Source organism: Anastrepha obliqua, chromosome 3 (assembly GCF_027943255.1).
Source record: "Anastrepha obliqua isolate idAnaObli1 chromosome 3, idAnaObli1_1.0, whole genome shotgun sequence".
NCBI classification, from domain to species: domain Eukaryota; kingdom Metazoa; phylum Arthropoda; class Insecta; order Diptera; family Tephritidae; genus Anastrepha; species Anastrepha obliqua.
This window is the reverse complement of record NC_072894.1, coordinates 40606702-40624712: the sequence shown is the minus strand read 5'-3', so window position 1 is coordinate 40624712 and position 18011 is coordinate 40606702. Positions and strand designations below refer to the sequence as shown.

Below are 18011 nucleotides of genomic sequence, written 5' to 3'. Positions count from 1 at the left end.
AGCGGTCACCCTTCAGTAAGCAATGTCAAACTTCTGAGTATAATTCTGCGATGAAAGAGATCCTCATAAAAAACCATCTGATATTCGGAGGCGGCGTAAAACTGTAGGACTCTCCATTGGTGAAACAAATTCAAAACACACACCACAAATTATAGGAGGAGGTCGGTTAAACACCTAACAAAGAATGTACGCGCCAATTATATATGTACAAATAAAATTAGAAAAGTTAAGGTAAATATTTTTGTGTTTAAAATTATATGCAAAGTGAGTGTAAAGAAATAATTAGTTTTATAAATATTTAATGCATTTGTGGTTTCGCTTAATGAATGCTTTCAATGCTGCGCGTGAATACATACGAGTGCGTATGTACATACTTGTATATAAATATATATATTAATAAATAAATTAAAATGAAAATTATTTTTAACAAATCTATAACAAATATTCTTCCGTTTCGTTTATGTATGTGTGTGTGTATTTTAATTTTAAATTTATTTTATTAATATATAATGTGTGCTTATGTATTGAGCGCATTTTTGCGGTGATGCTATTTACATAAGCACCTATTAGCAATGCTGAAATTAAAGGAAAAATGTTTACAAATTCATGCACGGAATTAATGAAAATGCACGTGAATAAAATATTTTGAATTATTCATTAAAAATATTTTTATTTAAATTTGCAATTTGTGTGGCCTCTTGCACACTCTTTGTGGCCGAACTCCAATGTGTGGTGGGCGTCTTATTTTCACAAATGGAGGACTCTACAGTTTTTGTCTGACTGGCTGGATATTTTTTTAAGAGAAGCTTTTAAAGTTTAAAAATTGAAATGAAATTTTATTTATGTAAAATTCATTTAATCAATATAGTTTTTTTTTTGCAGAAACGTTAAAAATTCAATAAATATTTAGTTACGGAAAACTATATAAATACGAAATATGTTTACGGGCGACTAAATTAATTAAAAAAGCAAGCAACTTAGATTCGAGCTACTCACAGTTAATCCTGAGACGAGTAGGCGAGCTGACAACCACTCGGCGCGTTAAACGGTGCATACTACGGCAACGAAACGATTGTGATTCATCGCTCTCCTGTAGATTGTGAATAAGTAATTCACCGGTGGGCAGTAAGTGGAATTTACCATCTGTGGGGAAAATGTATACAAATTTATTTATTAGCGACTTCGTATTTTATTTATTTATTTAATCAGATTTGATGGAATTTATGCAAACACCTTTAGTACCTAAAGTGACTAAAGAGCATGGCAAGATAAATTTTAATCATGAAAAATTAAAATGTCTAACGGGTAAAGAATGAAAAACCTTGGCTAGTATTGCTGACAGAGACCAATGTTAATTATGCAGGAACCAGTAAGGTAAGCGCAACAAAAAAGACATACACACACACACCCATAAAGCAAGTAACACTAGCGCACACAGCCACCAGCAACGGTACAGAGTAAAAGGATAATGTACGCACAAGTGTTGTTGTATGCCTTTGGCTGTCGCTTTTTGCCACTCTACACAATAATCACATTTTCACCTTTAATATGAAGTCGAGGCTGGTTCTCGCTGTCAGACTATCATTTAAAAAACATAAGTAAGGAAGTACTCAATTCGATTCGAACCGAACATTTTAGTAAAACTTAATTCGGGCTGCCTATTAATTTTTGAAATCAAAATAAATAGACAATAATAGTTGCAGCGTGTAGCATCAGAGGAACAGACGGAAATCCATATACAAAGTGGACGTGGATTTATGCGATCTAAATAAATTTTTTGTCCGATTTAAATAAGATGAGAAGTAATATTTGTGCAAAGTTTGGGTGAGTTTTATTAAGCCGCTTTCTATAGTAGACACGCGCAATTCATTTTCCAAAATTTGGTTTAACCACTCTTTTTCAGGGTTTACTACTTTTATCCAAATTTGAGTAATTTTGGTTCCCTTACAATACGAAAAAGAACCCAAGTTTATTATTTTTTTTTTTTTACTTATGTTGTAAGTGAGATGTGCGTAACTGATTTAGCTCATTTCCAATACCAACCTTCCTTGGATAAAAGGTAATATGTGAATCAAGTTTTACTAAAATAGGTTCATTTTTCCTTTAGTTATCGTCCGCTCGGATGGGCACACAACCCAGGCTATATCGGCTACTCTCCTAAATTTATAATATCCCGATGCCTTTATAGTCTTACAAGCAACATCTATAAGAACAAATATTTTATAACACCCTTGAGCACAAATGCGCGCGGGTATAAAAAAACAATTACATGGAATTAGCGCTGCGAGATTTATTGCACGCTGCACGCATTACTCAGAGTAGACACATCCATAAAGTAAAAGAACTTAAAAAGTCATAAAGCGAAAAAGAAATAAACACTTAAGCATACCTCCTTGCAGCGATGGATAGATGTAGATAGCAGGTTCATGAACCCATGAGACCACTCTCACCAATTCCTTTACGAACGTCGGGACGACGCAGCGCAATATGGCAGTACAACCTCGGGCGGCAGAGAGCACCTCGACATCCACTTTGTATGCTTGCGCAACCACTGTGAGAAGAAAAATGTTGAGATATCGTTAAAAATACAATGTTTCAAAACATATTTTTTAAATTTAATAACTGGTGTAAAGTAAACAAAGGCAGAGAATCTCAGTGGCAGCTTGAGCTTGAGTTATTTTGTCGCTCTATTTGCAAAAGAGCTGGTGGTTTCCTTTTAACCCGATCCCTTTGTCAGATGCGGCAGTAATCATATTCGTTTAATCTGGCCATATTCCATTGGACAGTATTTTGTATAAAAAATTATATAATAAAATATTCACTCCCTTGCTACTTTTTCGCGGGAATTTTACAAACTAGCGGCTTGAAGTTTCATTTATCTTTTAAGCATTTTCAGGATATTCACCTTGGAAAAATTATTATGAAAAAATATATAATAAATATATTGGATTGAGGAATACATAAGTTCATAGCGTTTTTAGATTTTCTTTTCTTTTACAACGATTTGTTTGCTCTTGGGCAAAGTAAGTATTCATGGTAAGTATACATTCGATAGACCTCCTTCTGCTCTAAGAAACTATGTTAATTGTTATTTAATTATTAATTATTTAGGTATTTAATTTTTTACTAGTTTTGAGGCTTTTAAATGGAACACCCAGGGGCAAAAATCGACATCTTCGTCATCTGCTCTTCTTTGATTTTCATCGAGGTCGAAAAGCTGCCGAAGCCGCCCGGGACATTTGGGCCGTGTATGGAGAAGGTGTCATAGTCGAGTCTACAGCACGCAAATGGTTCGCAAACACCTTTATTCAATTTGATTTACCGAAAAATTTGAAGCCTGCGTGACTCACCAGCTTCTCAGCATCTCGCCCGAGCATCGAGCAACACGCAGTCATAAAAAGCGGTTTTTGTACCGAATCGGGAAGTGAGATGAGGAATGGTGTTTATATATAAATATGAAGCAAAGTAAGGAGTAGGTGTCTCCAGGAGATGCGCCAAATCTGAGAGTCAAGACGGATCTTCATCCAAAGAAGATCGTGATAGGTGTTTGGTGAGACTGGGAAGGAATGGTGTACTAGGAAATGATCTAAAAAAATGACACAGTCAACAACAAATATTCGTGAATGAAAAGATTTGAACGAAATGGTCAAACCATACTCCTTCACGGCAACGCCAGGCCACAAATCGTCAAAGCCACACTCTAAGAACTCGAATAGGAGGTCCTTCAGCATACGCCCTATTCTACGGACCATGCACCGACCGATTACCATCTTTTCCGCTCTTCCGCTTCCTGTCAAACCATATGAAGGGCGGTACCTCGATAACATCAGACCAGTCGATTTTTTGGCGGAACGGCACCAACAAACTAGTCGAGAGGTGGGAAGAGGTTGTAAACAGCAACGGCAAATATGTAATTGATTAACTTAATGATATAATTATTGTTTTTTGTTTAAATAAATGCTTCGGTAAAATCACTCACTAAACACCCCAATACATAACGAGTGATTTTTTAGCTATTATCTTTTTAAACAGTTAATTTAAACAGCTGACGCCCGTTTCGTGTTTTGTTTCGTCTTATAAATTGTCTTACAAATGAACAACGCTTGCAAATCATTGAATTTTAATATAAAAATGCCTGTTCTGTTAAGAAAGTTTATCGCGCGCTTCTTCCATTTTATGGTCAGTTTAATCGATCCACTGAAGCGGCTATTCGAGCTAATGTGACTAAATTTAGAATCAAATTTACATTATTGGACATCAAACCACCAACACGCTTACGTAGAGTGCGAACTGAAGAAAATATCGCAGCTGTATCGGTCAGTGTTAATGATGACCATCAATTAGATTGGGTTCTTCAATCTTTTGGGTCCTTCAATCTTTTTAAATGATCGCAAACCTTTACTTTTGCCTAAGAAGCATTTCCTTCCGACTAAAGGGTCTATTTTGCAGCATCTCTAAGTTAGAGGTCAGCTTCTTCCAAATAATGGCATCATTCTTTGGCTTTTGTTTCCAACGAAAAATTTTTCTTCCACTGCTAGACCTTCGTGCCACCAACAAGCTTTCATTAAACTTTTTTAACACATAAGATATCGTACTTTTCGGGCAATTTAAAGTTTTTGCTATGGGGTTGTGCGACAACTAATAATTTTCTTGCTTTTTGCGCAAACTCACATTTAACAACATATATTTTGAAGAACACGTAGGAGTTACAAAAAGTGACTACGCCAAATTAATAATGACAACAACAGTTTTTTTCGTGTCAATTCTCACTTACATGTCAGGATTGCATATTATATCCCTAGTAATACTAATTTTTACAAACATTAAACTATGAGAAGAAATAAACCTGCAGATACAGTAGGCTCGGAAACCATTATAAAAATATCAGGAAACATAAAATATATTGTACTTAAGCACAGAAAATTGTTCTTCAAAATACGTACATGAAATACCGTTCGGCGAATACTTATAATCTCTTTTTTGTCTCTTAAATCCTGTAGTAGAGATATATGTAGATAAATAAATATAAATAAATAGTATGAATGCAAATCACACGATTAGTATCGAGGAGTTTCAGCCCACTAGACAGCACTAGTTTACTGGAACGGCAGCCCTTGGTCGGGAGAAACTGGCAATGCTTTGCGACAATAAATGTATCGAATGGTTCTATACAAAAATAATAAGGATTGCTCAATCAATTTCAATTTTCAATTTTTTTTTGTTTCAATATAAAATCCGATGCCTCTAAATTAATTACTCGTTATTTGAAGTTAAGATAAGACCAGATACTTATTTGTCGTTATGATTTCTTCAGTATTATCTGCTATTTTTGGCGGCCGCCGTAGCCGAATGGGTTGGTGCGTGATTACCATTCGGAATTCACAGAGAGGTCGTTAGTTCGAATCTCGGTGAAAGCAAAATTAATAAAAACATTTTTCTAATAGCGGTCGCCCCTCGGCAGGCAATGGCAAACCTCCGAGTGTTTTTCTGCCATGAAAAAGCTCCTCATAAAAATATCTGCCGTTCGGAATCGGCTTGAAACTGTAGGTCCCTCCATTTGTGGAACAACATCAAGACGCACACCACAAATAGGAGGAGGAGCTCGGCCAAACACCTAACAGAAGTGTACGCGCCAATTATTTATTTTTTTTTTTTTATCTGCTATTTTTTTATTTTAACTATGAATATACCTTTACGGCATTAATTCGTCTTCAGTAAATTCAAAGGCTTTTTAAAATTTATAAAAGGGTTTTTGTTGCATAATGTCGATTTGGCAACTCTGCAATCCAAACGCGTATTTAATTCTCTCTCTTTTGTCATTCTCTCCTTATTTACCTATGCAAAGACTTCACACAATAATTGTTAGAACTAAGAATTCACTTGATTAAATTCTGTAAATGTAGCCGGTTGTCTATTTTTCGCTTTTTATGCGCTTGATCATAAGTATTCGGTGGGACTTTGTAACAGTTTTAAATGTTAAGAAGAGTTGAGAGAAGAAGGTCCAATATTCTTGCATAGCCTTAAAAGGAGAAAAAAATAAGATTTGCATTTTCGAAGCAACAAATTTAGGGAAGAGAAAACCATCTGCAGCCATCTAGTGCTGGTGATGTAGTGGAGGAGAGAAAAGGAATCTAGGCTGGAGAATTTCCTCAAGCCATACTCAAAGAGAAAGTGCTCAACAGTCTCTTTCTCTGCAGCATCCCTACAGCTTCTGTAATAGGGGTTGTACGGAAAACCAAGCTTCTCCGCATGAGTACCGATCACCCAGTGACCATTGAACACCACAATGAGTCTTGAAGTTGAATGGCGAGGAATTCCGATCACCCTAAGCGTTCTGTTTATATCGTATTGAGGCCACAGTGTTTTCGAAATAGTACACGATGAGACAGACCTCCATCTGTCTTGTATTTTTTTAGAAAGAAATTGTGTAGTTCCTTTTTAATAACGGTCAAGGAGACACCGATGTCTGAGAAGCGGACAACTTACACCAATCTGTCGACGTCTTCCTGGCAAGCTCATCGGCAATTTCATATCCCTCTATATTCCTGTGCCCAGGAACCCAGATAAGGGAAATGTTTCCTGCACGTTCGAAACGTTTGAGTTCCTCCTTACAGGAGAAGAAAGCTGCAATACGGCGACGACAGGGCCTGATCCCAGCTTGACTATCGGAAAAAATATTAATGTTTCCCTCCCAACAGCAATCCCGAAGCATTTTTCATGCTTGCTTGATTGAAATATTGGCTGATTTAGAGATAACCCCCGCTTACACTCCAGATTCCATCTTGGATCCGTCAGTGAAAACAGAGATACCTATATCCGTGTTGACTCTCCCCTCTTTCCAATCTTGCCTGCTTGGAAAGATAGCCCTAGTACAACCCTCAAAACCCAATTTGAGGATGGAGAGATCTATACGAAGTAGAGAGAAGGAAGAGGAGATCTGCTTCAAGATACTGCTACGTCCTACAGGAAATTGGCTCTAAATGCCAATCTCCTTCAACCTAATAGCGCTCTGAGCAGCAATGGATTTAACTTGAAGATCCACGGGAAGTAAGTGCAGAACGACGTTGAGAGCAGCAGTGGGGCAAGTTCTACATGCACCAGTGATGCCCACACATGCATAACCACTAAGTTGTACATCCAAAGTATGACACGTGGCTTGAGACCGCATTTTTTGCCGGACATAGATTTACAGGCGTAGAAGGCTATACTGATACTATATACAGCATTCAGGGGAGCTTGGAGACGCTGGTTCTTTAGTCTTGGAAGCTTTAAAGCAGGAGGCTTATATTTCCTGGTGAATAGCATAAACTGGCAGCCCATCTCCTGAGTGTAGCCAATGCACCTTTTAAAATTTCAGCCATTTCTGATGGGAAGGGTCCCGAAACAATTAGGACCAAGTCATGGGCATATGCTATCACCTTAACCCAACCCCTATTTAAGCGATTTAAAGCTTCGTCAATAGCTACTAGCCAAAGGAGAGGGGAGAGGACGCCGCCCTGCGGTGTACCCCTATTTACGAACCTAGTGACTCTACACCCTCCTGTTGTTGTTTCAATCATACAAATATTTTTTTAACTTATAGTTTTGATAGCTTCAAATTAAATAAAGAAACTCAAAAATGTTCGCATAAAAAACATTTAATTTATTGCGAGAGCAAAGAGTTGGCAACACTGCACAATTAGACTAGTGTGACGTCACGCACTCTTTCTTAGGCGCAGTCTTATTTCTATTATTCTTGCATGTATACTGCTTTAACGATCGAACATTTAAGTACATAAGTACACATATATTTTTTTGAAGCATAAGCATTCGTACATTTCCCTACATCAGTAAAATTAAATTTGAACAGAAACTTCGCTGGAACTTCCAAATACATTACAAGACATCATCTACTCGATATTGAATTGGGTCGTGCGCAATCTCATCAACGCCTGCAACGGCATTGCTTACTTATACGTTTCGAGTATGTATATTATTTCTATTCATGCATATACACATACAAACATAAATACGTATAAATACATATGTATGCATGTGTCTTAAAATTGTTATATTATTCAAGTCAAAAGCCATTGCACATTTTACTCACCGGCACGCACTTGCACATCGCGCGACACAATGCGCCCCACACTGTTACTAGCGATGCAGCGATAAATCGTATTGTGCACGTCCTGGTGATAAGCCGCCGCCGGAAATGGCAAGAGCACCAACGTGCCATTGCGCAGTACACGTCGCACCCCGTGGATCTCTGAGACTGCTGTGCCATCCGCATGTACCCAATCGATGGTTGGCTGCGGGCTACCCGATGCCGAACAATCAAGCCAACCGCCAGACGAATTGGAGAATTCAACACGTCCGGGTGGCTCCATCACAAAGCCGGGACCACGCAGATGTGTGTCGAAGGCTTCGGCCGATGTGGCATCTGCAAAGTAGAAGATGCAAGAAAAATATGAATGCAAATTGAAAGAAAGAAACAAAAATTATTAAATGTATGCATATAAGTAAAATGAGCTGTACCGAAATAATGTACGTAGGTATATGAAAAACTTGTGCTTGTATTTATTTGTTCAGAATTATACTAAATTCAGCGATTTGTTGGCATTTAAATGAAATATGAATAAGTAACCAAAAAAACCATTAGAAAAATACGAAAATCGCCAAGCATTTGAGACAGTAGCTCCTTCATGTCGTGCTGGATGCGCCAAACGGAAATGAGATTTCAAATTGCAACACTGTCAGGCTAAATAGCCATAAAAATGCAAGCATTAAATTGCCAAATGCAAAACGTTCAATGCACTGCAATAGTTGCAAGAAACATTTTCGTACGCAGCATGAAGCCCGGAAATCGCCTTGAAACAGGCGACAGGAAGTGGTAGAAAAAAATGACGTAAAAGACGTGGCATAAAAAATCATAAATTCATGAAGGAATGGCTAAACACTTAAATTCAGAAAGCAAAGAATAGCTCGAAATGCCAAGAGAAATAATGCATATAAATACAAATTGCTGTTGTGTGTCATATTTGTGCACAGCATGAGGCCAAAACACCCAACGAAACAGCGAATGAATAAGAAAATACACCACTCACTGCCAGCTTTTGGCGCTCTGCACACAATATAATATTAGCATACGGGCTTACCCCTAACCTAGATGCTCGAATATAGGGAGTGTGCATGGATCTTGACCCCGCTCATTCAGCAGCCAAGCACCAACTTAACGGCCTTCTTAATGTACCTCGCACCTTATGCGTTCGCTCACATTCGCTCATTGCATCTTTCCCTCTCTGTATGTTCCTTTTCAAATATACATATTATATTTAGTTGCGGCAGTCTGTTGCAGTCATATATATATGCCAATTTATAAAATTTCAACGTATTGCATTTTCAAAAACTAAATATGGTTTAAGTCTCATACGAGGGTCGACCAACAAATGCAAAAACTAAAGTTCTTGTTTAGTATTCGTAAGTTGGCAGGCAGGGCAGACACTCAACTGAAGGGGTCTCTATCGATGCAGGAATGTTTGGTTTGCTGAAATTAATGCAGACTGCAGATGTAGTTTGAAATTTTGCTTCTTCCTAATAGGTCATGGGTTTCTCAATTCATTTAGCGGTTCGATGTGATGTGCTAATGGTAAGCATTGATACTCAGGAGGTAGCAACTTCGAGTTCGAGGACTTACTGGAGTCTTAAATGTAGTACGACCAGAAACAGGAGCTCTTATAGTATGCTTCAATATGTTCTTGTAAACGAGGCCTCGGAAATTTCGCGGTAATTGTGGTTTAGCACCCAAATGTGGGTATAGTTCACGCTGAACAAAGCATTTATTCTAAGCATCAGGACCAGAGTCCATGTCGACAAGTACCCAAGTAAATCATACCAGACGCTGGAAGTAAGGCATTTGAAGGATAATAGCACAATGCACACCAGAAACACATCTCTTCAAAACGTATACGTCAATCTATTATCCATATTACGAAATTTGTGGGTTGTCTCCTCTCCCGCAAGTCGATCTTTAGCTTAGTTATCTAATTATAAGTCATTTTTGCTACACAAATTGTCAATGTGTCAATGGTAAAAAAAAACAAATGCACGGAGTATTAAAAATTGTTCCGGTAGCCCTAACTAACTAGTACTAACTTTGATAATGGCCCGATTTCTCACGAAAAATTTTCTCTGAGGCCTTCCCAAACATAGAGTCGCCGCTCTAAGATTTCAATACCATTTTACGAAACCTCTTACCGGTCAACAATTTTTTGAGGTCTGCGAACAGCCAGTAGCCTCTGGAAGTCAAATCTGGCAAATGATGTGGATGTGGGAGAAATTCATAGTTCAACTCATGTAATTTTGCCATTGTTTTGATTGACTTGTGACACGGTGCGTTGTCAGCTAACTCACGTCACTTCATCTTTTGATCATCCAAAACGATTTTGTGGATGTTTTTGATGTTTTCTGGTGTTATCGCTTCATTTGACCGTCCACTGTGTTGTGCATCATCAGTGTCTCTAGGACTACGTTTGAGTCAGCAAACCATCGTTTTAATGTTGTTTCTAATGGAGCGGAGTCCCCATAACCCTTTTCTTCAATCAAGAAGCAGTGTAAAATTAACACAAGATTGTTTTTGATCCATTGTTTTGAAAACAACAAAATTAGCGTCACTCTTAGCATAATAATGGGCATAAAGGCATAGAGGGAAAGGAGACAGAAGATAGAATAGCTAAAGAAGACGCGAGACTTGCAGGGTACAAAATAAGTCAGATATTTAAACCCCTGCGCACAATTCAAAAATAACTAAAGGAATGCATGCTAAGAAAGGCAAAAGGGACAGATGGTTTAGCTTAACCAATTGCAAAGTTAAATCGTTCGGTAGAAGAAACTGTAGAACTTTTGTTGGTATACTAGCAGATCACAGCCTAGTTACAGCACACGCTTACAAGCTAAATTTAACCATTAACGACGTTTGAAGGAAATGTAATGAGCCGGGTACAAGAGAAACCCTGGAGTATCTTCTATGCTACTGTCCGGCTCTCTCGAAAATTAGACTATGCTACCTGGATGCGCACAGGCTTGAAAGGCTAGAATCTATCCCTGAACTCGAACTCGAACGACTCCTAAAATTCGCGAACAGCACGCGCATGTTGAGTGATGGATATTTTTGCTAAATAGAACTCTGATCTGGCATCGCTATGGACCAAAATGGTCACTACGTGGCTTCGGCCAGCCAATATAACCCAAACCTAAGCCTAAAATTAGTGCCAACTATGTGTTGGGCCCGGGACTTTCCAACAGATGTATCTATGCCAAACAGAGTCAGAGAAGCGAATCGTGTAAACGACGAAGGCAAAATGCACAATCTACAAATTTTGTCCGGTATTATTTTATATTGCCTGAAGTATAATTATTGACCACATTTTTTTTTCATACCTAATCTAATTTAATTTGCCATTAACGTATTCAAATAATCCCAACATTTCCAAAATCTATAAATTTCTGTAGGAATCTGATTACCTACGACGTATACAAACCAGCAATTCTTCACCAGCCAGCTGAATATCTGCGTTATCTTTTTGCATATTTAACAATGCTATTGTTATTTAAGCTTTAAAAAAATAAAATATAAATAAAAACTTGCACGTAGTTAACTGCCAAGTCTGCCGATCAATTTAACTAATTTTTTTACAGAAGTCCATCAGGTGAGACTTGACGGAAAGGGAATACGAGGCTCGCTATGATATAAGCAATAATAATACGCTAGGGCACTTCTGCAATCTAATCTTTTTTATAAAAGAGCATCAAGTTCTGTCACATAATTTCTGCAAAAATTCCCATGTATTGCAATTTGCCAGAAAAATGCTCAATCTAATGCTCATACATATCTAGCTAATCAAACCCAATGAAATAGTTATCACTGCGAAGATGAAATGTAGAGGAAAAGTAAGTTTTGATTTAATAAATATTATTTAGAAGTTTAATATTGCATGTTTATTGGTTTGAATTAAGTCCAAATGAAATGAAATTATTGGACTAAAATTCCATATTTTCAAGCGACACGTTCGATGCGAAGTAATTTGTGCAATATTGCGACAGCTAATTAGCAGAGTATCAGCAACAAGCCATGAAAAAAGTAACAGGGTCGCAATATTGCTGTAATTATTGATGCAGTGACCATTTTCTGGGACGATTCTAATGACCAGCGTGCAATTTGATTTCAAAACTTTATACAAATTACCTCATTTTGTTCAGGCGCCAAGAGCGGGACCTGAAATATTTCTCTATAATGCACATTTTCTGATGTCTGAATATTGACTATAGTATATAGTAAGTACACCACTTTAATGGCGTAAAAACTCATTTCGTAAAAACTGAAATAATTTAAAATTTTTTAATGTTTTGCATCTGTGTTCATAAGAAACTCGTGCCATAAACCCGCATCGAATTTAATGGGTGCTTGAGTGCCACTAGTCGTCAATACAATGAGAAGTAATTACTCGCAGCGTTTCACTTCCACTACAACCGAAATCACAACTCCAAAATGTCTTTCACGTATGAGTAAAGAATGTGAGTGGATGGGAAAATATGTGTATGTAAGCGTGTTTATAAGTGAAAGCAGGACGCGATTTAAAGCATTAAAAAATATATTTACGCTTTAATGCGCATCTGAAAAGAATAAGTCAGCCAAACAGTGCGCGTTTAGATGGGATGAGTGCAAAAGCTAGTACATTTGAAACGCTCGGGAAAACAGCTTTTGTTTGCCTCAACTGACGCGAGAGCGATGGCGACTGGCACCGCACAGCATATAAACCTTGCTAAGATGATAAAACTCAAGAGAAGTATTAAGCAACCCAGCAACACATTTTTTTATATTCATATGGTATCCACTACGGTACATATTAAGGAAGTGAGGGAATTGTAAAAAACGTAGAGTAGTAAAAATGGGAATAATACATATTTTTATGGCTAATATAAAAATGTTTGTCGTACAGTACAACAATGCTGGCATGTCTGAACTTACTTAAGGGAACAATAATTTAGTGCAGTAGCGTACAAATATAGAGAAAAAAACAAATACCTACCGACAGTGGAGCCATGCTTGCACAAAGTCGGTAGATAAAAGGAGTGAGTCAATTATTTTTCTTTATTTACTTTTTTTTTGTAGCAAAGACTAGCGGCTAGTTAAAGCTACACAAAATTAAACAGAAATAACAGCCATGACGTCGTGTGTACTGCTGCTGTAGCAAAAAGATTGCGTCGGTGATATTGCAAAGTGCATAGAATAAAGATTGGTGGGGTGGCATTAGCCGCCGGTTGAGTATCTCAGTCATTGAAGCCGTTGAGCATTCCAGAGCGTTGACATATAAACACAAAAAGTATAGACATACACAGTAATACAACGATTTCACAATTACGTGCATAGGAAGACGTAAACGGGTGAAGTAGCGCAGAGAAATATGAGAAGAAAAAAAGAAAAATGCGAAAAGTAATGGCGGAAAGGCGAAACTCTCTTAAGATTTGCAATTGCAATATTTTTACGACAGTGTTTCATAGCACACACATAAGCAGATAACAGTGCTATACATACGTTCACTGCACAAGCCTTACACGCAGAGCCCCTGCAGGTAAAAGCTGAACTAGTGAAAAAAAAAGTCAGATCTCTGACTACGACATCGCCAATTCAGAAATTTCCATAGATTGTGTAAATTTCTAGTGATTACGTCTCTAATAAGATTTTGACAGTGATTCTGAAAGACTTTCCGTAAATAATTTATTTTTCTCATATCGGTAGCGTCCTATAGGGCATTTATATTGCAAATACCAAACATACATACATCCCGGCCATTAGACACAGTTAGAGTAGTATTGTGTGGGTAGGTGCTTTGCTGGATTATGGGACAGAGATACTGTAAGCCGTAGAACATTTGTTTATTGTGTAAGCTGAAACAAGAGAAATGCTGATAATTGCAAACATGAAAATGAGGCGCGAAGTTGTCGAACGAATGAGTTTCGCACTGTGGTGTTATTAAAGATAAACATCTGTAAAAATATCTTTTATTTGATTGCACGAAATACTTGAGTGTATAAAATACGAGTTTACGATATTCAAAATTTCGTTTGTGTTTTTGATAACTATTTTTAGGTTAGTTAGGTTTGTCAACCGCTTCGCACATAGAGACAGCGATGCCACTTACTATATACCACGAAATGGGTCCGTTGTGAGCCGCGGAGGCTGAGCTACATTTCCCCTTCCAGATTGAAGCATGCTGAGCTTTGGACAAAGCATTAAAAGGTGTTGGTACCTAAACTGTACAGATTTTCTATATTCATTAAGAAGGAAGATCTTAAATATCGGTTCCTGTTTCTAACTAGAACCGGGTATGCACAAAAAAGGTGTTGAATTGTTTCCAATTCCTCCTCATTTCTGCAGCTACGACAGAAATCATGCGTGTAAATGCCTAATCTCCTTGCGTGATTTCCTATGAGACAATGTCCTGTGAGGGCCCTACTAAGGTCCTAATTTGAAGTCTACTCACTTTCCTAGTATTCTTGGACAGACGTAGATTTAGCCTTGGCAATGCTTGCCTAGCAATTTCACAGGTATTGGAACTAATCCATCCTTGATTTATAGAATTAATTAGTGAGTCAATAACAAGATGCATGGCATGCACGCAAGTTCTCTTGCACGTTGGTCAGCCCTACAGTTCCCTGGTATATCTCTGTTTCCTGAAACCCAGCATAAGATAATACGATACTGTCTAGCGATCTCATTAAGGGATTATATATGTCCAACAGCTGCAAAAATGAGCTAAAAGAAAAACTGTTTTTAAAAGGGGTAACAATAGAACTAAATATCCCACAATTTTCTACATTGTTTATTAGTTGGGGAGAATGGGGAGTTGTGAGACGGGTTTTGTTTTTGGACCCGTATTACTCAAAATCTTAATATTCTGCATATGTCAACGACGGAATCTTTAGTCAATGAATACTGGAAGCTATTGGTATGGCCTATTTAACAAAACTACAATTTTCCTTAAAATTAAAATTGTACAATATATAATAATATAAAATATAATACAAAATACAAAAATGTGGGGAGTTGTGAGACACCATGGTTTAAATCAATAAAAATGACTTATTTTAGTTGTTAGTTCTTTATTAAGATGAAAAATAGAAAAGAAAAGACAATTGTTATAAAAAAGTGTAAAAAAAATGCAATGCCATCAATCTGATGATTCGCAGTGAGAACATGTATAATAACCAGTTCGTAAATTGGCACACTTTAGGTGCACAGCTCGATCGCATACATTGCAATGAATGGAGTTGTTTCTGCTTAACTTTTTCGGTATTGCACCTTTGCTGATGATGCAAAAATCTTCTTCTTCTTCAAATTCTGATGAACTTGAATGAACAATGCATGAATATTGCGAGTACTTATGAAATATACGTTAAAACGTCGAAAAAAACGGTATCTCACAACTCCCCACATTTGTTGTCTTACAACTCCCCAAATCGTTTTTTTTATAAATGGCCGCTTAGTCATAAACACATCGAACGTTCATGCCCAAGTGAATGTGTAAATTCAAAGCTAATAGGACAATTAATATAATAATTTGTATATATTAACATTTGCAATTTGCTTCAACAACTGATCGAATGTGTCGCAAAACAAATGATGAAAAAACTTACCGAGAAATTCCAAAACACAGTAACTGGAGAGACGCGTCGAATGCGTGTAAATATGACCAATGCTAGCTGAAAAGTGAGATCGCATCGAGAACACTTGTTGACACTTAAAATCGAATGTAAACAAATGAATAATGCCGAAAGGTAACAATGTCTCACAACTCCCTATGTCTCACAACTCCCCATTTTCCCCTACTTAAATTTTACAAAAAACTTTATTTTAATTTTCCTTTACACAAATTAGTACATAACAAATCACGTGACCCAAAGTACAATGAAAAAAGTTGCTCCACGGTCTGCATCATTTCTTATTGAAATATTTATTGATTGAACTGTAAAAAGTAAGAGAACTCTTCTTCGGATTTTTGAATTTCGAAAAATTTCTCACTTTACGGCATTTAAAAAAATGGCATAAATGTCACACTTTAATTGTGTTTATACATTTTTTTTAACAAAAATATCAAAAATCTCCAGAGAAAACACTTTCGAATATTAAAAAAAACGCATCAAAAAATGTTAAAAACTGTATGAGTTATCATGCAGACCGTGCCGGAAAAAGTAAGTTCGAGAAAAACGAGGCTAAAATTTAAGGAACAGACGCGCGCGAATTGTGAATTTCCGCATGAAAATTTCACAGTATATTCTTCTCTATACTTTAGAAATTTCGAAAAAAATCAATTTTTTTGAAAATTTTGGACGTATGTAACCACTTAACAGATTGGCGACAATGTAAGACGCTTCTTGATGTTATTTGGAATGCATCTAGAGCCCGTAGGGCAGCTTGGCAGCCTAATAGAATGCAGATTTCTGTTGATGATATTTTGTGTATCTCTAGCCATCTTAAGTTTTCATAAATAATGCTTATTTCCGCTTGAAAAACACTACAGTGATCCGGTAGTTTAAGCGATTCGCTGATAAAAAGCTCTCCCCAAACTAACCCTGATCCTACACCGGTATCCATTTTAGATCCGTCCGTATAGATCCAAACGGGTGTGCTGGGTGATGGATCTTCTTCTAGCCATTCCAGTCTAGAAGGGATTTTCATTGAGAAATTCCTTTCGAAGCAGTGAATGGGAAGGTATATTCGTATAGGAGTCTAAGATAGTTGAGTGTCCATGTGTGACAGTTTTTCATTGTGAGCTCGCTCTGAGCCTTAAAGCGGAACAGGCCCCTGAGTATTTGCATCAGAGATCCAGAGGTGGCAGATGTAAATTAGAATAGGTTTTTTTTCTGCATAGATTTTTTCACCATCAGATGTTATAAGGAGAACTATTCAATACAATAATATTAATATTTAAAAAATACATATACACTGAGTTAAATAAGCATTGTGTTATGGACAAGTCTTGACCACTTACAAGTATTCTCCCAGAAAAATCATTTCAAAAAAGCACAAATTTTGGTCAGAATTTGTAACAACCCTATTCCCAAGTAATAATTTCTTTATACTTATTATAAAACCTTCTTAAACTTATTTTGCAAACCTATTTAAACGCTTAAAACGCAATGCTGCTGCGTTCGCTTCGCTTTATTTTATTTTTTTTGCTGATTATTTTGTATATTTCATCCGCTTCTAAGAAATGTCAGCGAGCTGGTAGCTCTGCAATAAGCTAGTGTGCAATGTGGCATCGCCATATGTGGATATGTATAGAGGCCTCCTGACACAAATAAATAAAAAAATATATAAGAAAAAGTAAAAAATAAACAAAAACTAAAAATCAGATGTGCATTTTTATAGCCATGAAATTTGGATACATTAAAATACAAAAGTTCAAGTTGTACAAAAATCGCATTCATTAACAAAAATATGTTCTTGCTCTAATGAATTTTCTCCATATAACAAATGCTTGATTTTTTTTTTATATGGAAGAAATTACCGGGCACCGTCAGCAAAAATAAAAGAAATTTAAATCCACTCAAGTTTTGAGTCACTTAAAGCTTTGCTACACCAAAAAATTAAGGGGCTATAAAACTGCATGCCCGAAGTTTTTCTAAAACTTCTAATGAACTCTTCACAGCGTGAATTAATACAGCTTAAAGAAAAGTAAATGAGGGGGAAATAGCTTTATTTCATTATGAATAAAACATGTTAAAAGAAGTATAATGAAAATGGTTTATATTTTATTTATTTATTATTATATATTAAAGTATAGAAAACAGTTGAAAAGCGAAAACATTGTTATCCGTCGAGAAAGATGAATATATCGACCCATCAAAATATTTTTTTGTTTTTTTGTAAAAAGTACGTACGTATTACTCTGTTATCGTTTTTTGAAAATCTGTCACTCACTTCACATTTGGAAATAAATTTTAATCAATACCACTTATGAGCAATATTC

General features: G+C 36.7%; 1 protein-coding gene across 1 annotated transcript in view; it reads right to left on the bottom strand.

The window, feature by feature from the left end:
• Positions 1–18011, bottom strand: part of LOC129241687 (cell adhesion molecule Dscam2-like) — a 309207-nt gene that overhangs the window by 250279 nt on the left and 40917 nt on the right. Inside the window, exons 2-4 of the mRNA XM_054878153.1 lie at positions 8090–8422; positions 2390–2551; positions 997–1143 (exon numbers count right to left, since the gene is read on the bottom strand). Coding sequence (XP_054734128.1) covers positions 997–1143; positions 2390–2551; positions 8090–8422 — 642 coding nt within the window. The remainder of the gene's footprint in view (positions 1–996; positions 1144–2389; positions 2552–8089; positions 8423–18011) is intronic.